General features: G+C 47.8%; 2 protein-coding genes and 1 long non-coding RNA gene across 9 annotated transcripts; 2 read left to right on the plus strand and 1 right to left on the minus strand.

The window, feature by feature from the left end:
- Positions 1 to 241: 241 nt before the first annotated feature.
- On the minus strand, positions 242 to 18,821 carry mideasb (mitotic deacetylase associated SANT domain protein b). 2 transcript variants are annotated; one of them, XM_052085524.1, is made up of 13 exons: positions 18,469 to 18,821; positions 10,250 to 11,717; positions 8,162 to 8,461; positions 6,565 to 6,883; positions 5,755 to 5,821; positions 5,145 to 5,287; positions 4,945 to 5,048; positions 4,479 to 4,554; positions 4,094 to 4,182; positions 3,278 to 3,427; positions 3,083 to 3,205; positions 2,509 to 2,681; positions 242 to 1,945 (listed from the first exon to the last, which is right to left on the minus strand). In XM_052085524.1, the coding sequence occupies exons 2-13, from the start codon at positions 11,576 to 11,578 to the stop codon at positions 1,702 to 1,704; spliced, it is 3,117 nt and encodes a 1,038-aa protein (XP_051941484.1). In that variant the 5' UTR covers positions 11,579 to 11,717; positions 18,469 to 18,821; the 3' UTR covers positions 242 to 1,701. The 2 variants fall into 2 exon arrangements, with proteins under 2 accessions (XP_051941484.1, XP_051941483.1); XM_052085523.1 differs by lacking the exon at positions 18,469 to 18,821 and adding an exon at positions 17,078 to 17,484.
- Positions 5,831 to 6,487, plus strand: LOC127614362 (uncharacterized). Its single transcript, XR_007966485.1, has 2 exons — positions 5,831 to 6,087; positions 6,291 to 6,487. It is a non-coding gene; the product is annotated as an uncharacterized LOC127614362 (long non-coding RNA).
- ptgr2 (prostaglandin reductase 2) lies at positions 17,521 to 22,694 on the plus strand. Of its 6 annotated transcripts, XM_052085579.1 has the most exons (10): positions 17,552 to 17,659; positions 18,049 to 18,430; positions 19,125 to 19,161; positions 19,239 to 19,357; positions 20,128 to 20,319; positions 20,487 to 20,683; positions 21,442 to 21,625; positions 21,999 to 22,208; positions 22,479 to 22,518; positions 22,600 to 22,694. In XM_052085579.1, the coding sequence occupies exons 2-10, from the start codon at positions 18,206 to 18,208 to the stop codon at positions 22,662 to 22,664; spliced, it is 1,269 nt and encodes a 422-aa protein (XP_051941539.1). In that variant the 5' UTR covers positions 17,552 to 17,659; positions 18,049 to 18,205; the 3' UTR covers positions 22,665 to 22,694. The 6 variants fall into 6 exon arrangements, with proteins under 6 accessions (XP_051941542.1, XP_051941540.1, XP_051941539.1 ...); XM_052085580.1 differs by lacking the exon at positions 18,049 to 18,430 and having other exon boundaries at positions 17,536 to 17,659; XM_052085582.1 differs by lacking the exons at positions 18,049 to 18,430; positions 19,125 to 19,161 and having other exon boundaries at positions 17,521 to 17,659.
- The last annotated feature ends 97 nt before the right edge of the window (positions 22,695 to 22,791 follow it).

Raw genomic sequence — 22,791 nt, forward strand, 5'->3', positions numbered from 1 at the left:
GTTTGGTAACAGGAAAATGCTTACAATACGTCACTGATTTATTCCATATAAAAATTTGAAATTTTGGTACAGATTTTAGCAAGTATCGTGTTGTTATCAACCGCTGTTGTGAAAGCGCTATGGAAATCAGTATGTATTGTATTGTCATCTTTGATTTGTGAACCGAGTGATGGTGGTGCTATGCTACCCTCTAGTGGCAAAAGGTGAAAGTGCACTGATATCCAAAGAAAGAAAAAAAATATTGAAGGTTTCAGGAATATGTAAGTTTAATAAACAGCGCCTCATAAATCATTGACCCAAAAAACGTGGTAGAAAACTGAAACAAATAAGTTACATGGTCGTAAAAAGCACTCGTCGTCATTCAGTTGATCCAATCGTTAGTGTGAACCCCCTTACGAAAATAGTGTAGAAAGTCGACCTTCACTCATATACATCTTTTCTTTTTTTATGTAATTAGCTAAATATGATTTTACAAATTTTCTGCTGCAAGAATTTCAAAACAAGCCCGAAATAAGAAGGAAATATAAATTACACATATCAAACAGGAACAGTCTTCCATTTTACTGTTTTGCGTCATCAACACACACGCGCACACACACACAGTCTGTGCATAGACCCAAGGTCATATTCTGGGATTTAACCATCTCTCAAAGTATCTCCTACCACCCCCCCCCCAAAAAACAAAACAAAACAAACTCTCTTGCCTTAGTAACAAAGGCAGAATTTTTTTACTTTGAGCCACCCTCCTCACAGTGAAACTTATGTATGATGGTGCCATACACGTGTAAAAAAAAAAACATGAAAAAAAAAATATGAATGAATGAATATTCCAGCGAGTTGATACATCAGCCATACATCCACACAAGGAGGTGTAATAATCTGTGACTCCGAAGCCCAGAATCGAGGTTTGGCTGGGCTAGGGTAAATCACCAAGTGGCCACTGTCAGCTCACACCCTGGATCTGTGAACCATGAACCAGGCAAATTTTAAATAATGTAAACTACATAAATATATGTCAGTGAGTTGAGAATGGGGTCATCCACACAATTTGTATGGGGGGTGGGGGTCATCTGCGAGTCTGAAGCCCAGGAGAAGGCCTCCTGGCCGGGATAGAGAACCTTCCCAGCGTCCTCACATGTGGGGAAAAAAAGTTTGTGTGTGTGTGTGTGTGTGTGTGTGTGTGTGTGTGTTGCGCTCCATCTATTGCAGGCCTGCCCTTTTTAATTCTTCACAGTAACCAACAAGCAGCCATCCTATTGGTTGAAATAAATACAAATTTAAAAAAAACCTCAACACGCTCAAGACAATCGTAACTAAAAACGTTATCAACAAGAATATAAACACAACAGGAAGTACAAAGCAGCCACGCGGGACAAAAACAAATTGCAATACCCTGTAAATGTACAGTATATCGACGATTTTTTTTGATTGTCAAAGAGGCATCGATCGACTCTTACAAGACGCTAGAGTGCAACAGTCCCACCTGTCTGAAAAAAGGTCAAAGGTCCTGGAAAGGCGGGAAGGGGAGGGGGGAGGCCTGGTGATGGCTGTAGAGGGTGGAGGGAAAAAAAGCAGGAAAAAAAAAGCAGCATGGCTTTTGATTTGAGGTTGCAGAGCTTAGAGAACACGCACGCACTCCCACTCACACACACACACACACACACACAAACGTCCCTGAAGGTGCAGTCGCAGTGAAGCGCGTCACTGCCAGTCGTCGTCATCGTCCTCGCTGTCCGAAGTGTCGTCCTCGTCGTCCTCGCTGTCGCCGCCCGCCTGCCGCGTGCCGATGGGCTGGCGGGCGGCCATAAAAGCGGCGGCTCGGGCCTGGGCTTGGGCGGCGCGAGCGCGGTCCTCCGCCTCCTTCTGGCGCAGGGCGGCCGCCTTCTTCTCCTGCTCGGCGTGGCTCTTCATGTGAGCGCTGCGGCTCTTCACCTTGTAAAACACCCTGGTGGAGAGAAACCGGATTGGATTTTTCCGAGCAGACGGGATAGTGTGTGGTTTCCTCAAGATGGGCAAATTAGCATGTCAGTTTGTTAGCCGGTAAAGTTAGCAGATCATCTTGTTAGCTACTAAGTGGTTTTCACATTTTGACGTGCTCATATTTCCTAATCACTATCAGTCATCTACACTTTGGTTTGTGTGTGTGTGGTTTTTTTTGTTTTTTTTTGGCGTTTGGGTCAAAACTCTTTCAGTTCGCTAAAATAAATGTCCAAAAATCAACAATAAATGGGAATGTTTCTCTCACTTTCCTACATATCCTCATTCTAATTCAAATTTCAACACCATACATTATAATTACGGCATAATTCTAGAATAAACGACGCATAATTTATAAACGGTTAGTTAGGAACGCAACTCTACAAGACAGGTGGATGCAGTCGCGCAGCACGTTGTCTGACGTGCATCCTGTCATCAGTTGCTAGGAGACGTTCGGCGATGACCAGACTGTTGCATAAAATCCACGTGATGATTTCACGGCTTGACGTGTTGGCATGTTAAAGAGCGAACCTGCCACATTTCTTGCAGGGGAACTCTCCCTCGGGGCCGCCGGCGCCCTTGTTGCCCGTTGAGGGGCCGGTCCTGTGGGGGGGTGCGACGACGTGAGGAGGCAACGGCGGCGGCGGCGGCCCATCCCTGGCCACGACGTCCTCCTGGGACCTCATGATCAGGACCGTGGCGGTCTGCGGACACCGGAAGATTTTATGAGGCGCGCAGAAAAATGGGCTTTATTGCATCACGCATTGACGTTACGCAACACGTTGGAGTGCTTCTGCAAGTCCACCACCAGAGGGCAGCAAGCATCAGGAAGATTCCACGGTTTACAAAGAGTAATGTTGCTCTCGGGAGGAAAATAATTCGAACTGCTTTAGCAATCTCATGTCAATCCTGATTTGTATTGCAAATTACACAATTCACATCCAGGAAATGTGACTGAAATGGCCTCATGAAGTTAGATTTTATTTCCCATGCGGCCATGTGAGTCAATATTTGCAACATGAAGAATAGAAGAAGCAGGTCAGAGCACCAAGGCGTCATCCATTCTTTTATTTGTGCATCGCGTTCCCTTTCCCGCCCGACTTACGGTCTCGGCCGACGGCAGGGTGTGCGCAGGGCCGACTTCTTGTTTCCTGTCAGCTGAGCCTTCCCACTTCCTGTTGTCTTCTTCCTCCTGCTGCTGCTGCTGCTGTTGTAGTCTATGAGCGGCCTGCAAAAAACAGTTCCGGTGAACTTGTGTATCCCTCCGCCGTTGAAATCAAATGCGACGCTCGAGGCTTACCTTATTTGGATTGGTGTCCTCCTCCTCGGTCGTCCCGCCGGACGGAGACGCCGCCTCGCCATAGATCAGCGTCCCGTTCCGGCCGACCTTGACGTGCTTTTTGTAGGAGTAGTAAAACTCCACGCACTGCGCCACCGTTTTGGTGCTCACCTGCAGAAAGATCCAACGATACGTTGACTGTACATCTCTGCAGTTTTGTTTTTATATTCCAAAATTCCCCGAAATGGCCGCTTCAAACCAAAATGACAGACTTCTTGAGTGTTTTCAGGCATGACTTTTTTGGTGGGTCCACTCATAGACGCACGTGGCAAAAAATCGCATGTTCTGGAGTGAAACTGTCTTTGGGGCTGATTTATTCTTTTTTTTTTAATCCCAAAGGAAGCATCTGAATCAAAATGGCCGCTGCAAACCCAATCAGCAGACTTCCTGTGTGTTTTTCGTGACATTTTTTGGCGGGTCAGCTCATGATACACATTGCAACCAAATTTCATGTTGACATGTTGAAAATAGTGAAAATGAGCCGCAAATGTCAGCTTTGAACCAAAATGGCACACTTCCCGTGTCTTGTCGTCAGGACTTCTCAAGACTTTTTTGTGGGTCTAATCATGAGGAGCATGCCAACTGAATTTTTTTTGTGGGACTCTTGGAAATAGTTAATACGCCCTGAAAAGACCAAATGTGAGGCTTCTTGAGTCTTTTCGGGCATGACTCATTGAGTTGTTTTTTTTTTTGTGTGTGCGTGGATTAAATCATGATAGGCACGCACCAAATCCGTCGACCAAATTACAAGTACGTCAAGTGAAATTGCAGACTTGCCTGTTTCTGCACCATGAAGAAATCCTTCTTGTAGGCGGCCATGCCTTTGTTGAACTGCCGTCGCTCGGCCGCCGACCACTTGTCCGATCCTGACAGATGCAAGAAAATATTTAGCATCCAAGCAGTGCGATAGCGGTGCTCAGCTAACACCCCCTCCTCCCCCTTCAAAACACTGACTCTCCTGTCTTCTGTACAGGAGGGGGGGGGGTTAACCACATGCTGTAACGGCACCCCACCCGGTACCCCCCCATCCCACTTGTCCTGTCCTGGGTTCGCCCATCACCCCACACTTTGCTTCGGCAGCTGCCATCAGTGTTGGGGGGGGGGGGGGGGGGGCGTTAAGTGGGGTGGAGTGGCACGGCGGCTCTTGGCGTAAATGACGAACCTGAGTAGTGGTAGTCGGACAACGAGTGGGACGTTGGAAAGACGGGATCGCTCAGCATGAGCAGGGATAAAGCGGCCTGAAAAAACAAAAAACAAAAACAAAAGAAGACAACGACATTTATTTGAGCAACGCGCTGCCGCCCGAGAGAGCTTTTGCGGAACGTCAATCAACTTCTGCACTCTCCCCCCTTCTTTTTGCGACTTGCCCGACTGCGCAAAGCAGAGTAGGCGCTTAAAACACGTTCAACACCAACACCCACCCCCCCCCCCTTTTTGCTCCCGTCCCTCCATTTCCATGGCAACATTGGAGCGGTGCCGGTCACTCCAGGCCTGGAATCTCAACTTGGGCGCCGGCACGGCGGATGGTCGTTTGTCTCTGTGTGCCCTCCGATTGGCTGGCAACCGGTTTAGGGTGTCCCCCACCCCCCCCCCTTCCTCTCGGATCAGAAAATGGACAAGTCGCTCACCATGATGTCACCGTTGCTCCGGTGCAGACAATGGTGGGCCAGCTCCTGGTTGCTGCCTCCGCCGCGCAAAGCGCTGGAACACGCCAGGTGCATCAGGTCTTTCACTGACGCAAAAAAAAAGGGACAAAGACGCGTCACGGGTCGACCGGTCCGGTCCGTCCGCACGCGGGCGATCGGGCCACTTTTTGGACAGCCCGTACCTCTTTTGTGGTAGTCCGGCTTGTCCTCCAGCTGCGTCAGGGGAGCCCAGACTAGCTCGGCTCCGTGCGCGTCCAGCTCCGCCAGGGAGCGCGGCCTCAGGTCCGGCACCTCCGCCTGGTACCGCGAGCCCATATTTATCCGTCTGGGGGGGGAGGCGAGGTGGAAACGGGCTTGTTTTGTGTTTTTGGTTATTGTAAAGTGTCCTTGAAAGGCGCTTATAAATAAAATGTATTATTATTATTAGCTTTGGTTCATGTGAACAATCAAATAAAAATGGGGCCTTTTTGTGACGTGGATTTTTTTTTTCTTCTTTTTTTGGGGGTGGGGGGCGGGTGGGGGTGATTACAGGTTATATCAATTCTTGATGATTTCGACTGCGCAGAGGTGGCGGGTATCGCAATGGCGTTAATCAGACGGCTCGCGATGGCCGAGGGTGACGCGGCAAAACGCTGCCGCCTTTGCAAATTCAACACAGCTCATGAATCAGCGCGGTGTTATGATCTGGATAATTGGCTGTGGAGCGTGCGCTCCAGTGCGGGTGTGTGTGTGTGTGTGTGTGTGTGTGTGTGTGTGTGTGTGTACTGACACAGCAAACAGGATAACACTCACGGCTCAATGCTGACCGCAGTGGGCTCGCTCACTGCCGACAGAATCGGAGGAGTCATGTCGCAGCTACCTGAACAAGCAAAAAAAAAAAAAGAGAAAATTAGGGTTTAAATTATTATTTCGAGGCAAGGTTAGGGTTTTCGATTCGGTTCTCAAGACGGGTTTGGGGTTTCCAAAAAGGGTTAAGATTGAGTTCCGAGTGGGGTTTCAAATTAGGATTCAGAGGTTCAGTTTGGCATTCAAACAAGGTTTAGAGTTCCACGAGTAGGGTTTCAAACAAGGGTTCGGTTTTTTTTATTTGTTTTAATCAAAGTAATATTTGAAGCCAGGGTTAAGGTTTCAAATTACGGTTCCAAGCCTCGAGCCAAAATGAGATTTTGAAGCCAAGGTAAGAATTTGTACCCTGTGTTCAAAGCAGGGATCCAGTTTTGTATTTGAAAAAGAAAAAAAAAACGGTCTAAAATCCGGTTTAGGGTTTCAAACAAGGGTTCATTTTTTTTTTTTTTTTAATCAAAGTAGTATTTGAAGGTAGGGTTAAGGTTTCAAATTAAGGTTCCAAGCCTCGAGCCAAAATGAGATTTTGAAGCCAAGGTAAGAATTTGAACCCTGTGTTCAATGCAGGGATCCAGTTTTGTATTTGAAAAAGAAAAAAAAAACCGGTCTAAATTCCGGTTTAGGGTTTCAAACAAAGGTTAGCGTTGAAATTTATGATTTGAAGCGATTGGTATGATTTAAATTTATGCTTACAAGCCTGGATTGGGGGTTTACAAACAAAGGTTGACGTTGGGCCGGGGTTGAAATTGTGCGTCGTACTTGAGCAGAGCAGGTTGCGCGAGGCCGACTTGGGCGTGGCAGACGGCGCCGCCGACAGGAAGGTGGCGAAGTAGAGCCCGGAGCCCTCGCGCACGGGGCTGAGGATGGGCGGCGGCGTGTAGGGCGGCACGGCCAGCGGGTTGTCGGCCAGGCGGACGGGCGAGCGCAGGTGGCTCTGGTACGGCGTGACGGCCGAGTAGACGGCGGCCGGCGCCGTGAAAGCGCCGGGCTTGGGCGGCGGGATGAAGAGGGGCTCGGGCCGCGGGTGCCGCTTCAGCTTTTTCACGACATCGTCGTCCGCGCGGGAGTCCTCGCCGTTCTGCCGGGGAGCAAAAACGCGTGACTGACATCGAGATGAATATGGAAATAATAAAGAGACGCTTCGACGGTTACATTTGAGCACATTTAGCGTGAGCGTCGTCCAGCAGGTGCCGGACGATTCAAGTTCTTTATCTTTTTTTTTTTTTTGCGATTGTTTTGCGATTGTTCCTTCCGCTTGGATGACAAAAAAAAAACAAAACGCATAATTATTAAAAAAAAAAAAAAGATTCTTAACTTCGACAACATTTTCCTAAAATAATTGCCGTATTTCTTTTTCTTTTTTTTTTGCGATTGTTTTGCGATTGATCCGCTTGGATGGCAAAAAAAAAACAATCGAACGAAACGCATAACTATTTAAAAAAACAAAAGATTCTTAACTTCGACAACATTTTCCTAAAATAATTGACGTATTTCTTTTTCTTTTTTTTTTGCAATTGTTTTGCGATTGTTCCGCTTGGATGACAAAAAAAAAAACAATCAAACAAAACGCATAACTATTTAAAAAAAAAAAGATTCTTAACTTCGACAACATTTTCCTAAAATAATTGACGTATTTTTCTTTTTCTTTTTGCGATTGTTCCGCTTGGATGACAAAAAAAATAAAAATAAACAATCAAACAAAACGCATAACTATTTAAAAAAAAAAAGATTCTTAACTTCGACAACATTTTCCTAAAATAATTGACGTATTTCTTTTTTTTTTGCGATTGTTTTGCGATTGTTCCGCTTGAATGACAAAAAAAAAAAACAATCAAACAAAACGCATAACTATTTAAAAAAAAAAAAAAGAATTCTTAACTTTAACATTTTCCTAAAATAATTGACGTATTTCTTTTTGGTTTATTTTTTTCCTGGAAGTCAAGCTTATTTTTTTTCCACTTCCTAAAAATATGAATGTCAAGTTGCATTTATTGTCGCGTTAACTTTTGCGAACTTATTTATGAACTCAATTCATTTCGGGTCATGGTTGGCGGTTCGATGGCCAAGTGGTTAGCACGTCGATCTCAGAGTGCAGAAGTCGCGGGTTTGATTCCGGCTGCGGCCTCCCTGTGTGGAGTTTGCATGTTTTCCCCGCGCCTGGGTGGGTTTTCTCCGGGTACTCCGGTTTCCTCCCAAATTGCAAAAACATCCACGTGAGGCCGATTGAACGCTCCGAATTTTCCCGAGGTGAAAGTGTAAGCTTTCGGACGGTCGTTCCTCTCTTGTGTGCCCTGCGATTGGCTGGCAACCGGTTCAGGGTGTCCCTCTGCCTAAGTGGAAAACAGGAAATGTTTACCTGCTCCGAGCCCTCGTTCAGCGAGTTCCTCAGCGAGCGGCGGCGTGTGACGATGACCGACGGCTTGCGCTCTGCGCCGGCGATCTCCGGCGGGTCGGAGGGCCTGGGCGGCGGCGGCGGCGGCAACAGCGGCGGCCAGCCGCAGGCCGGCGCCGCGCCGGCGCGGTCGCCGCACGAGGAAAGCTCCAGCCGGCGCACCGGCACCGACACGGGGATGACGAGCGGGAGCAGGCCGTCGTCTCGCGGCCGCTTCATGCCGGGGCCACCCGGCTGGGAGGGACCCCAGGACCTGTGCGGCTCCTGGTCGACAGCAGGGGGGGGGGATGTTAGGACAGAAGTCAAGATCAACAGAAATAAGCACAAAAATGCGCGCCTGGGTTAGAATAGTAGTTAAGTTTTTTTTTTAACACATTCACTCCCAAAGACGGTTTTAAACGTCTTTTTTAGACTTAGTCTAGAATTGGCTGGTACGGAATGAGTAAAATAATTCCGTTTGTTTTAATTTGTTTTGAAAGCAGGTTTGTCTCGTGTATTTTTTTTTAACTCATTCACTCCCAAAGACGGTTTTAAACGTCTTTTTTAGACTTGGTCTAGAATTGGCTGGTACTGAATGAGTAAAATAATTTCGTTCGTTTTTATTTCTTTTGAAAGCAGGTTTGTCTCGTGTATTTTTTTTGAAGTGCTTCATTGTAGTTTTTATTCGTTTGACTTCTCGCTTAAAGCGCGTTAACGGGAGAGTCAATAGATTCGCTCTCATGAGACGCCGTCACATTTTTCCAATTTCATCAGCGCACGACAGCCTTACCATCCGACGTGCGCGTCGAGATCGGGTTTACCGATGTCACTTTTGCCAGCAGTGCTGCAAAAACGCAAAGTGACTTGTCGCTCGGCGGTGGAAAACCCCAGCAAATACCCCAGAGCGCGGCTCGGCGGAGAGATTTTTTGCTGAGTGCTGCATGAAGAGAGTGCGTGAGTGTGTTTGCGTGCGCTGGAGTGGGAAGAAGGGGGAGGGCGGGTGAGGGTTGAGGCCGGGGCTGGAGTCTCTCTTCTTTGATGGAGGAGGGGAGGTGTGAGGGGGAGGGGGGGGGGCGCAAGCATGCAACCAAACAGACGGTTTTGTACGAGATGTCAGCGGGCAAATGTAGGCCACGGTGAGTTCCACTGACTCAGTTGTTGTTGAGCAACTTGTTGCGCAATCATCGCGCATGACTCGACGTGATACCGGCCGGGACGGGAGTCTTATCTGTGGTGATTGAAACTGAATAATCGCAGGTTTGTTCATTGATTTCTCTCTTTTTCAGATGGCGGCCCGGCGGAGCAGTGGTTCGCGCGGCGACCTCACAGTGCGGAGGTCGTGGGTTCGATCTTGGCTCGGGCCTTTGCCTCTTTTTTAACTAACCTTGTGGCCCAGCTCAAATAGCATATATATGCTATTTTTATTCTTTATTTTTTGCAAAAGGAAAAAAAAAATTGTGTCTGGAGGTCCCAACCAAGCCCGACTAACAATCCCGACCGGACGTGTTCATGTAAAATGCATCGGTTTGAAGCCTCCTGCAAAAAGGCAAACTCATTTGCGATCCTCTGGCGCCACCTAAAGGTTGCACAATTGGAATGACCTCAACCCAACAATGTGGCATGCATACGTCTGTCCAAGCGAAAGCGATAGACGTAAAAATCGCGTGAAATGCATGTTTACACATTAGGTTTACGATGCATTCAAAAATATGAATTATAATGGGTCTCTATGGTGCAAAATATGTAAATTGTGAAGATTACGGAATCAAAAGCTTTTTTATTATTGCTGCAATGCCTGAGAATTATCAGCCGGTGACGTCATGAAATTTAGGCCATTTTAGAACCCCCCCCATATGTTTCAGCTCTCTCGTGTTTTTCCGAATGCCTTTGCCTTTGATTCAAAGACATCATTTTGGATTTATCGCAAACGGTGGACTACGAGGGTTAAACCGCCCACTGGAAAACAAACACACAAAAAACAAAACCGGCAATCGGGAAGGGGGGAATAATTCGCTTCCATTTTAGCCGGCCCGCGGTTAGCATTCAGAAGAAAAAGAGAGTCGGGAGTCGTACCTCGACGTCCTGCGACGGCAGCGTCTCCATCTCGGAAGCCTTCTGCGCCAAAGTTTCCAAGTTGACCTCCTGCGACACGCGGCGCTTCCGCCGCGGCGTGCTCTGGATGACCCCCGTCGGGGCGGCCAGGACGTCGGCGTCGCCGCCGCCGCGCGTCCCGTTCTGAGGGCCCCGCATGGCCGGGTCGCCCGGGAAGGGGTTGTCGTCCGACGGCGCCCCCCCTTCCTTGGAGAGGCGCCGCGACCTGCGGAGATTCTGCGTCTCCGATGAGGGCTCCGGCGGAACGGAGGGAAGGGACGGCGGGTCGAACGACTGCGGCGCCGGGGTGACGTCCTGGATGAGCGGTTCCTGGATTTGTGGGGGGGCGGCCGCCAACGATGGCTCCTGGGAGTGTACGAACTGCGGGTGGGAGTGCACGTTTGGCGGGTAGTAGTCGAGCACGTGCTGGCTTTGTTGTTGCAACTGCTGATGTTGCATTTGGAGTTGTTGATGCTGTTGCTGCTGGAGAATCATCTGCTGCTGCTGTTCAAGTTGTTGCTGGATGAGGTTCTGACGCTGTACCTGCGGAGCCTGCTGGGGGAGCTTGGCCTGCACGGAGTAGTTGGGCGGGTTGGGTAACCTGGCGTTGCCCTGGAAGCTTTGGTAGTAGGGGGGCAGGTGCTGGCGGGGTTGCCCGAACGCCAGCTGAAAAGGCTGCAAGACCGAGCTGCCCACAGGGTGGGACGCGCTGTTGGGCTGCGGGTTCAGCGCCCCGGGTTTCAGGGTCTCCTGAAAAGTCTGGGACTGCTGCTGCTGCTGCTGGTCCCAATCGAGACCCCTCGCCTTCACGGCGTCTCGGTATAAGTCCGCCGCGGGGTCGTATGCGGGCGCTTGCTTGTCTCCGACCTCGTCTCCGGTTTCCTGTTTTACGAAGTCCGTCTGGTTCCTGGACTCACTCAAGTAGTTGACAAAGTTCTGACCCCAGTTGGCCACGGGGGTCCAAGTGGTGGCTCTGGGCTGCGGCTGACCCGACTCCTGGTGGGGCCACTTCATAGGCAGCGTCTGCTGATAGTGACCCCTGTTCTGGTCGCCCTTGTCGGGGCTGAAGATAACCGAGTTGAGGTATACGCGATGGCCCTCCGGATTGGACGCCGCCGCGCCGCTCGCCGCCTCCGATTTCCCGGGTTCGCCGCCGCCGCCGCCGCCGCCGCCGCCGCCCTGGATGTAGTAGGACGCTTCGCCGTGCTGAGCGGTCTCCTTCATGGTGGGATCGGAGAAAAAGGTGATGCGTTTGCCCGTTCGTTTTGCTGCGCCAGGTTTCTGCTGGGCCGGTACGCTCATGGTCAGCATGAAAAATCCGGCGTCGGGGAAAACCTTCCGGTCACTCTAGCATAAGTACAAGACCGAAGAGGAGTAAAACTGCATCGACGTCAAGTTATCTTCCTCTTCCGATTTTTTTTCTCTCTCTTCCTCATTCATGGGTGACGACCTGTGAGAAAAAAAAACAAAAACGAGGCAGATCTCATCAAATATGTTTTAGTCAAGTGCAAGAGAAGCAGTTAGCTAGTCACCAGTTAGGCCCCCCCTTGGACTCTTCTTTGGCAGGCGGGGGGGGTCAACACGCCCCCAAAAACTCACCAATTTTTTGCATTATGCGCCACAGGTTTGCTACTAAATTGAGTGGGCGTGTCGCTTTGGGCGTTTGCCATTTTGGGCAAATTACGAAGCCAGAAGTTGAGCTGCACTGCATTTGTTGGCACCAGCGAGCTCATTTGTTGCAAAAACATGACACATGACACCGTGCGGTTCTGTCCAAACAGAGCCCGACGATTGGGGGGGGGGTTGATCAATACTTTCTGGAAATTTTCAGACTTGATGAAGAGACAAACCATTACAGCACCCACGATTTGTGCGTGCCAAAAACAGCCCTGCATTCATTTGTATTCATTAGGTAACCCCACCAAAAAAAAAACCAACCAAAAACATTACCATTTCCATTCCCACATTCACACTTACCGACAACCGAGCGTGTTCATTTGTTTGCGCGTTTTGGGAATGTGAGAGGAAGCCACAGTCTCGGCAGAAAAGCCACATAAGAACTCAACGCGGGAAGGCTCGAGTTGAGGGCCGAAGCGCCGACTCGCCCCGCAAGGGCACCGTGTTGCCCATTCAACAAAAACGATCAGATTTCAACAATACCGGTTGGCTTTCAAAACATGTACTGTCTGCTCCAAAGCCGCCCCAAAACAACGACGACGAGCGTAAGGCATCCGAGTACAAACCGCTCCAATTCCCACTAAACGATGAGTCATGAACAACAATTCAAGCACCTCAAACAAAAACACCTCAAACCCGCCCTGAGAACTAATAAAAAACCCGTTCAAGGTCCTCTTCCAGCCTATTTATTTAACAAACCCTCGACCCGGTGGTATTTCTGGAGCACTTGTAAACAACCACCGCTGTAGAATCGCTGGACGTGGCAGCAAAACCAATTCATACAGGAGGCAAGCAGCAGTAGTCTGGAGCAACTGGAGACGCTTTGTGGAGGATTGGCTGACTTCAAAGTCAAGTGTCTTACAGAAAGCACGAATGTCTGTTTCAGAGCGCTCTTGAGAAAGGAGATGCTTGACTTTAGCCGGCTCCCTCAGATGAAAGAAAATGGAATTGGACAACGGCACCAATTTGCCGGTCCAATTTCAAATCACTGTCCGGTTTTTAAGACTCAAGTTCGGAACTGTTGGCTTAAGATAAAACCAATAACTGATTTCTCATCCATCAATCTTTTGGTTTTATATGTTCATATTGTGCTACAAGATGCAAAAAAATATATACATATACAGTATATATATATATATATATATATATATGTGTGTATATAAGTCCCATGAACTAATATGGAAGCAAATCAAGCATGTCAACTTGCATGACTCCGGCCAAAATTTGTACCTGAATGTCAAATTTCATGTGTAATATATAACGTAAATATTTTGCAATCATTTTGTTTCCCCGTCGACACTCACTTGAACAATAATTGAACAAACAATTTCGAGATCACATTCGATCATGCCTGCCGGCGCCGGGCGACGACGCTCTGCGGAGCAGCGAAAGAGGAGACACCGCTTACATGACCTCTTTTGTTGTTTTGGCAGTGCGTTTTGTGTCATGACACGGGGGGTCCTGAATAACCTTGTATTTCATTTTCCCGCCTGCAGCTAATTCAGAAGAGCAAATGCAGCCGTTAAACCACAGTGTGACTCACTGGGGAAGGTGGTGGTGGTGGTGGTGGGGGGGGGGGGGGGGGGGCTTTAACCACCAAGACTGATAATGAAAGGGCCCATGAAAGTGTAAGTCGTGATCAACAACGAAATCAAGTCAAAAAGTCCAATGGTCCAGCGAGGACTGACGGCCTGTAAGGATTCCAAATCGTCATGGCAACCGCAGTCACGAATATTTTTTTAAAAAAGAAAAAAAAAAACCCCACCACACACAACACAGTTGTGTGTCCAGGTTTCTGAGCAGACTTTGGCAATGGTGCCAACTTGTCAAGCATTTGTGGTATTTAAAAAAAACAAAAAACAAAGAGAAAAAAAAGGATTCAACTAAAACTCCCACAGATGTCCACTGGTGGGAACAAAAAGTGAAAGTGTGCCGATAAGCTCAGAGCAGGAAATGGAACTCGGGTATAAGTTAAAGTTTGCAATGTCATTTGACCGAGGAAATGCAAAAATGTGAACACACACCTGTTACACGCTTATTCATTCCGGCAACACTTTCAAAATTGGCACAAAGTATTGCTATCGCTCAGCATAAGCAAAGCTGCACACTCCCCTGCATATTTTATTTTATTTTTTACACACCAAGCAATCCTTAAAAACTCCATTTTGGAGTAGCCAGCGCAGCGAGGCAAAAAGGCCACCCTTTGACAAATCTTACAAAGTGCCTGGCAATTGTCACCCTTTCCCCCCAGCGTGGGGGCTCCTTAAAATAGACTCGCTGCAGCTGTCGGGATCCTGCACGCTAGCTCGCCGGCTGGCTCGCTCGGGGCGGGAGGGCTCGGAAAGCGAGCGCATACTCCTTCGGCACTCGGCGTTCCCCGAGACTGCGATGCCGTGTGATGTTCACATCCCAGGAAACCTCTGCCAAGGCATTTTTGCACTCTGCGTCATTCGGATTCCCGCTTAACCGGAGACGATCCCGGCGGACTGCTGCAAGCTAATGCTAACGAGCTGCAAGCTAATGCTAACGAGCTAATCATTTCATACCAGCCGATATTGACGACTGTACTTTTATTTCTCCTATTCAAAAAAAAAAACTGCAAATAAACACGTTAATTTTTCCCAGCCGATGAAAGCAGGTTAAGTGCGTAAAATAGGTGGAAGCGTGAAATGCCGCCGTGGTAGAAAATCATCACGCCACCCAACTACGAGTTAGCAAATGGACGTTGGTAGCTGTACACAAACAAATTGAGCAAATTTACAAAAACCTGCTCAACAACAAAGGAGATCATCAAGTGGGAAATATCGGACTGATTTTTAGTTAATCACCAAAATGCCATTTCACCTGGTCAACAGGAGTCTTGAAGGGCTCCTAAACCAAGGGTGTCAAACTCAAGGCCCTCGGGCCAGAATCGGCCCGCCACATCATTTTATGTGCCAGAAAGAAAATAATTTTGTGCCAATTTGCATGACCCGTGCTAATAATCTGGACCGAAATGGTCAAATCCACTTTGGGTGTGTAATAAACAACGTTAAGATTTTGCTTAACATCATTTTTTTAAAAACCTATTCACACTCACTTGAACAAAAACTGACAAACTATTATAGTGGACCGATTTCAAACCTACATTCATTTGTACAAGTAATGATGCGGTGAGACGATGAAACATTTTTGTGGTCCGAAGGGAGACGTAAATCCAAAGTTGTGCCCGACAAAAATGAGCCCGAAACACATCCAAATTGGGGTCACGGGGTGAGCTGGAGCCTATCCCAGCTGACTTTGGGCGAGAGACGACGTACGCTGAACTGGTCGCCAGCAGACACGATTGGGGTCACGGGGTGAGCTGGAGCCTATCCCAGCTGACTTTGGGCGAGAGACGACGTACGCTGAACTGGTCGCCAGCAGACACTCGCCATTCACATCCAAGCTGGGTCCGACGTTAACGGCGGCCCCATGGCCCTTGGACAGTTATCTCTAAATATTTAATCTTACATTAGTATGGTCTTTTACTGTGGTGCATTTCATGTGAAAAAAAAAATCATGACATGAAAAACAAGAGCAATTTCGTGACTTCTCTTCACCTAATAATCATGTTTCAGAAAACCCGCACAAGCACAGGGAGAACATGCAAAGGCCGCTAGCCATATGACTGTGATGCTAGATTACAAGTTACACGTGAAACTCAAACATGATCCTTTCAATCGCACCGGGCGCAATGCGAAATGCTCCTAATCTTTCCATCTCGAGTTGCCCATGACTCATGTCCGACCCACATCCGAACTATGTCGCTCGAAGCGTGCAAGTGTCAAGGCAGCCTCCGCGCACGCGGAGAGCCACGCTGCGATCTTGAACACATCAAAGCCTTTGAGCAGCAAAATCTTCAGCTGAAGGTGGAAAGAAAACGAGAGCAAGTGTGGAGGAGGACGGGGGGGGGGGGGGTGCATGCAACCTTGCACAAGCTTGCCAAACATCCATCCGTTTTCTGTTAGCGCACATCCTCATTTGGGTTGAGGGTGAGCGGGAGGAGCATTTTTGCCAAAAAACGCCACTGATTTAAAACAATACGTAACAAAATGCATTATTATGTGTTGACCTCTAGTACATGTGGATGAGACAGTGAGAGGTCGCGTCTTAGGGGCCAAAATGCACGCCGCAAGTACTGTACAGCCAATCAAGGCAGCGAAGCAAAAAAATATCCAGAATATATAGATATTATGATTTAAAGTAATACTTCACAAAATCTATAATCACATATGTAGGCCTATCTGGGGATTAAATAGTGACGTGTGTTAACACTTTTAGCAAAATGCATCCACTAATGCACCAGCATTAGTGAACTTCGGGGGGGGGGGGGGCGCCGGGCCTTCGGGCCGCTGTTAATGTCGGACCATGAGTACACGTAGAAAACCCACGCAAGCACGGGGGAGAACATGCAAACTCAACACAGGAAGGCCAGATTCGGACACAGAACCTGTGACCCGTGGCAGATTTGCTTGCCGCTGCACCAATTAAAAAAAATAAAACAAAATAAATCGATCGATTCTTAACGCGTACCCTAATTAAAGTCTTGGCTGAGCTACGGGCAAATGACTTCCGCGCGAGACCAGAGGTGAACCCAGGACTGGTCGCTAGGTCGCACGGAGTGGGAGGGAACAAGGCGAGAACAGGCAAAAACTCCACACGGGAAACTGCAGATTGCAACCTCAGAACTGTGACGCAGTCGTGCTAACCAGCTGTCCACCGTGCCAAAGAAATACATGAAAAAAAAGACGCAGGGGGGAGCACCCAAAATAAACGACCGGTACCGTTCGTCGCCCTAATCCGTTGGCAGAAGACCTTACTTTGCAGCCGTGGTCTGCAGAGAACGTCCGCCCCCCCCCCACCCTCACCCCCATCTCAATGTTGTGGTCACAACAACAACAAAAAAAAAACGGGAGGGAGGTGAGGGTAGCGTTGGGGTGGTGGTGGGGAGTGGGGGGGGGATTATCCATCGACAACAGCCAACCAAAACAATGCGATTGTCAACAAGGCGACTGTCACATGTGCACAACTTGCAAGCCGACGAAGATGGACACCACACACACACACACACACACACGCGCGCACGCACACACACGCAAACGTCGCACTTACGTGTTTAACGTTACGAAAGGTCGCGCTGCGGACGACGACGGTGACGCTCGGTCCGTCCGCACCGTGCAGAACCGAGGCGGCGATGACTGCTGCGTTGCTTTGCCCGAGATTGACTCATGCTAGGCGGCTGCTGACCTCACTCCCCCTGCCACCCCCCACCCCTCGTCCTCTTCGCGCTTACAAGAGGCGGAGTTCCGAGTCGCTGGTGGGTAAACAACGCTGCTAGCATGACGTGCTAAAGTCGCTATTGCACATGATTGCGTGGACGATTGCATGCGTCGTAATCACTATTAAGACGAGGAGAAAACAAACAAACAAACAAAAAATACCCAACAACACCCGGCTACCGCCACAAGCGTTTTGACTGGCTGCTTGTCTCGTGACAAGCCTCTTCGTCCCGCCCCCTTTGTTTTCCGCTGCCCTTATTAGGACACTTCCGGCGTGACAAATCCATTTACCGGGCAGGCGAGCTCACAAAAGGCCTTACGGGAAATTCCAACACACATGCAAGACTCACACAGACTAGAGAGAGGGAATGTGGTCGTGAAGCTTCACTTTTCGCGCCGTAATACCATCATGGCGGTAGGTTAAAACATTTTTGACAGGTTTATTTGGGCTACAAAAAGGCGTGCGGGGGGCCACAGTAGGCCCACCCACAGTCTCAGCCTGGCCCCCAACAGTGGAGTCAAATTAAAACGGAAAATATGTGGTGCTTTTATTTTGAAAATTGTGCTTTTTATGTGCACAACTGTGGACAGTAGTATAAGCAACAGTGACTTGAGTCTGAAGTGTTGCCAATTTAGCGTCATTTTCACTGTATTTAGTGACTTTTCTGGTCCCTCTAAGCAAATATTTTCCCCCAAAAGAGAATAGTATAATATCTGCATGGGTTTTCTCTGGCTCCTGTGGTTTCCTCCCACATTCCAAAAACATGTATGGCAAGCTGATTGAACACTCTGAATTGTCCCTAGGTGTGAGTGTGAGCGTGAATGGTTGTTCATCTCTGTGTGCCCTGTGATTAGCTGGCAACCAGTTCAGGGTGTCCCCCACCTCCTGCCCGAAGACAGCTGGGAAGGCCCCGCCCACCCTCCCGCGACCCTTGTGAGGATAAAGCGGATCGGAAAATAAATGGATGGATACAAATACAAAAACACACTGTCCTGTACTGCACTTGTACACCCCCCCAATACATACACCGCTCCAAAGTGTACTAAAGTTGCTCAACTGTCATGTGTCGTGGTCAATTCTTCCAAAAGACGTCACTTGATATTTTGTCAGCGTTTGTGTGTCACTGCGCATGCGCGTAGAGGGGTAGTTTCGGCCGCTTACTTGAGGCTAGCAGCTCTTTGTCAGGTAAACAAGAAAACACTTCAAAAAGATGCGGTACTTACACTTGGTCTGTGTGGCCTCTTCCATGACTTTGCCCAGCAACACTCCACAATGTTTTAAAGCTGCTAAAATGGCACCTGCCATGACAAATTCCTCCACAAGGCGTCACTCACTTCTCCGTCAAAGTTACTGAGCGAGCGTTGCATCTTTTATGTGACAACGGAGCCACGATTCATACGGTTATAAAAGTCACACATTGTATCAACTCGGTCGCTATTAAATCTACGCACACAGAATTTGTTTATGGATGAGAAACGTTGGTGAAACGATGAAAGACAGCCCACAAACATCGATACCGGGCTGATTTGCTGATGCTGGACGAGCAGTTACTGGTGTGGGACGACGTCCCTTGCGTGCAAAGATGAACAAATTACAAGACGGTTAACACCCTGCTGCAGGTTTCCGTCTCACTTGCCCCCGTGTCCAAAAAAAAAAACGCCCAAAGAAATGTCAGTGATATTGTCTTGATATTAACGTTGTGACAATTATTGATTTCAAACGGTTTAATTCTTTTTCAAAGCACCGACTAAAACGGTAATTAAACAGGCATTGAGTCAACGCCAGTGAAACCGGATGTCCGTGTGGATCATCATCTCACTTTGAACTTTGTGCGAGGACGTAGATTCAGTGTGGCTTTTTGGGTTTATGTTTGTCAAAGATGCTGGTGAAGAAAGTAGTTCTCAACTCCAGACCAGGTTCTTTACACTTTATTTTATTTAAAACGTTCAATTTACTGTTTGACCTAATTTTTATTTGTTTAATGTGTTTCGAGGGTCAAATCGGGTGCCAGATCCTGGAAATTTCCGCCTCGAGGAGACAACTCTCGAACCTGGTTTGGAAGAGGAGGAGGTGCTGGTTCGGACGCTTTACCTTTCAGTTGACCCTTACATGGTACTGACTGAACACAAACTTTTATAAGATGGGAAAAGTATGATTGCATGGTTTCATTGGCGTCATGGTGCCCATTTATGTTGCAAAAGCAATTAAATAGCCACATGCTGTAAAGTTTTGACTCGAGGTATGTGCTTCCAAACCACAACCGTTTATTTTTTCAAATATTTGCTTCAGGGAAACTAGAAGGGGTCTGATGTATCTCTTCAATTACAAAGACCGGCCTTGGCCATGGTCAGTCCGACACCTCATTTTATTATGATTAATTTATTATATTGCGTGACCAACAACATTGTAGCAAAAAAATGACTGCTACAATGCAGCACGGTTATCATATAGTGCAGCGCGAAAGCTGTGTTGCTTTGTGAGGTGTGGGCAGCCATTTTTTTTTAACTAGTTGTAGCCAAAGGCGACTTGCATTATGGGATGTGGTGACCAAATTCCGGCGAGCTGTAATGTAACCATGGTGAACTTAAACAACACAGTCTGCAAAAAGGCCAAGATGTTGCATGTGATACACGAGAGAACTCGCTGTATTATTTGTTCAAAATGAATTGTACTTACACGTATTTCTATATTGTACAGCATTTTTTTCAGCCACCAGCAATTTAAAAAAAAGATTTTGAGCAGGAACACATTGTTTGCATTTACATTCAAGTCAATGGGAAACATTGCCTTGGTTTGCAAATGAGTCATTGAATGAATTCAATTTGTGCCTGCGGATGACGTCAAAGCAGCGCGCTGATTAATACGTAGCTTAAACCACGCAGAGATGCAGGATGAATGAAGACAGCGGTGCGGAGTATCTGACGCCGTGGAAGCTGTCGGAAAGCGTGGACGGCGGCGGGGTCGGCGTGGTCCAGTCCAGCCGCCACGACGCCTATCGAGAGGGGGACGTGGTCACCTCCTTCACTTGGCCCTGGCAGACCCACGCTGTGGTGAAAGGAAGCATCCTACAGAAGGTTGAAACGATCAAATTTTTTTTTTGAATGATTTATTTTAGGTGATGTATGAATTGTTAGATTTACAGCAAAACAAATATATATGTACACACATATACCGGTACATATTAATTTTATGAGTAATATGACTCAATTATGACGCTTATCATTGTTCTTCCTCAATCCAGGTGAATCCGTCACTGGTGGACGGCCACCTTTCCTACTTCCTCGGGGCGGTAGGCATGACGGGCCTCACGGCGCTGTTGGGCATGAGAGAGAAGGGTCACGTGATCCGAGGAGCCAATCAGACGCTGGTGGTCAGCGGCGCCGCCGGGGCCTGCGGCTCTGTGGCTGGACAAATCGGACGATTGGACGGTTGCTCCAGGTATTGGATCAAAAATGTAGTTTTGAGTTCATTGACTAAACTCATTCATTCATTCATCTTCCGTACCGCTTGATCCTCACTAGGGTCGCGGGGGGTGCTGGAGCCGATCCCAGCTGTCTCCGGGCAGTAGGCGGGGGACACCCTGAATCGGTTGCCAGCCAATCGCAGGGCACACAGAAACAAACAACCATTCGCACTCACACTCACACCTAGGGACAATTTAGAGTGTTCAAAAAGCCTGCCACGCATGTTTTTGGAATGTGGGAGGAAACCGGAGCACCCGGAGAAAACCCACGCAGGCCCGGGGAGAACATGCAAACTCCACACAGGCAGGCCGGAGCTGGAATCGAACCCGGTACTTCTGCACTGTGAAGCCGACGTGCTAACCACTGGACTACCGGGCCGCTCCATTGACTAAGCTGTTGTGCGTTTTTAAAAAATATATAAACAGCATTGTTTACAACTCCCCCATGAATTTCATAAATATTGCTGAGAATTTATCATCCGTGAACTTGACATACGTATTTTTGTACACATTGAAACTCGTCAATGAACTACAAGCGATAAGTTTACGGAAAACCTGCATCAAGTTACTTGTTTTGTCACAATAAAGTTGTATCTAATCCAATCCAATCAATTATCTTCAACTTTTAAGAGACAGCGTACGTAAAAATTTCAAGTTTGAAGTATGGTTCCGAAAAACTTGCGTCAGGTTCATCGATGACAAACAATAAGACGGCCCGTGATGGCTTCTCCAGGGTGGTCGGGATCTGCGGTTCCGAGGACAAGTGCAAGGCACTGGTGGAACGCTTGGGCTTTTCCGGGGCCATCAACTACCGGCTACAGGATGTCACCGCGGGGCTGCGAGAAAACTGCCCCAACGGCATCGATGTCTACTTTGACAACGTGGGAGGAGACGTCAGTGACACTGTCATTGCGCAGGTAGTCATGCTATTGCCAGGTTTGTGGAAATTTCGGACAAATTAGAGCGAGCTAAGTTTACGGCAAAAATTCAATTGATTCCTTGGTTTCAAGAAAAACATACTTTTGTATTTTTTCTTATATTTCTTCAGTGTTTGCGAGAACGTACATCACGTTCCAGCACTTAGGAAAAACATACTTTGACACTGTTCAAAGTTAACAAAAGCTAACTTACCTGTATCTTTTGCAAACGTTAACGAAAATTGAACCCGATGTTTTTTTTTAATATACATGGAAGACAGTTTAGTAGTCATCAAATACATGACATATATTTTGCATAAACGCTGAATGTGTCCCAACTGAGCACTTTGCCGCTCGTCTCATTTGCCCTCAGATGAACGAGGGCGGCCACGTGATCCTGTGCGGTCAGATCTCCCAGTACAACAAGGATGTGCCGTACCCGCCGCCCCTTAGCCAGGAAACGCAGGAGAACCTGCGTAGGAAGAACATCACCAGAGAAAGGTTCATGGTACTCGACTACATGAGCCAAGCCCAAGACGCCCTCTGTGAACTTGGCAGCTTGGTCGCCTCTGGACAACTCAAGGTGAGTCGGGAAATGATCAAATTGAAGTCCTATATTTCTTTACGTATGAGAATTTTACATTTTCGTCGAGATTTTAGCAAGCATCATTGAAGTTGACATGTTTGATTTGCTTTCGCGGGTCACATAAAATGATGTGGTGGGCCAGATCTAGCTCCCGGGCCTTGAGTTTGACACCTGTGATTTAAAGGGTGTATGCTTTCAAGAAAATTTGTATGAGTACAGTACATTTTCCGGTCATCCATAGATTCTTATCCATTTTTTCCTCCCAAGGTGCTAGAAACAATTGAGAACGGCATCGAAAACATGGGAGGTATGCTTTTTCCGTCCTTTCATGATGTATTCGAAATTGGATTTTTTTTTTTCTCCATGATCTCGTTTTCCCCGCTCGCAGTTGCCTTCTGCTCCATGATGAAAGGGGGAAACCTCGGCAAGCAAATCGTCAAGATCTCCCACTGACTAAGCAATAAATAACACTTGTGACAACAACTACCGTATATTGAACGTTTTTTTTTAATCCACAGCACTATAAACTATTCATACAAAAAAGTGGTTGATCCCCTTTTCATTCAGAACACCCTCCTCG

Source organism: Hippocampus zosterae, chromosome 14 (genome assembly GCF_025434085.1).
Source record: "Hippocampus zosterae strain Florida chromosome 14, ASM2543408v3, whole genome shotgun sequence".
Taxonomy (NCBI): Eukaryota; Metazoa; Chordata; class Actinopteri; order Syngnathiformes; family Syngnathidae; genus Hippocampus; species Hippocampus zosterae.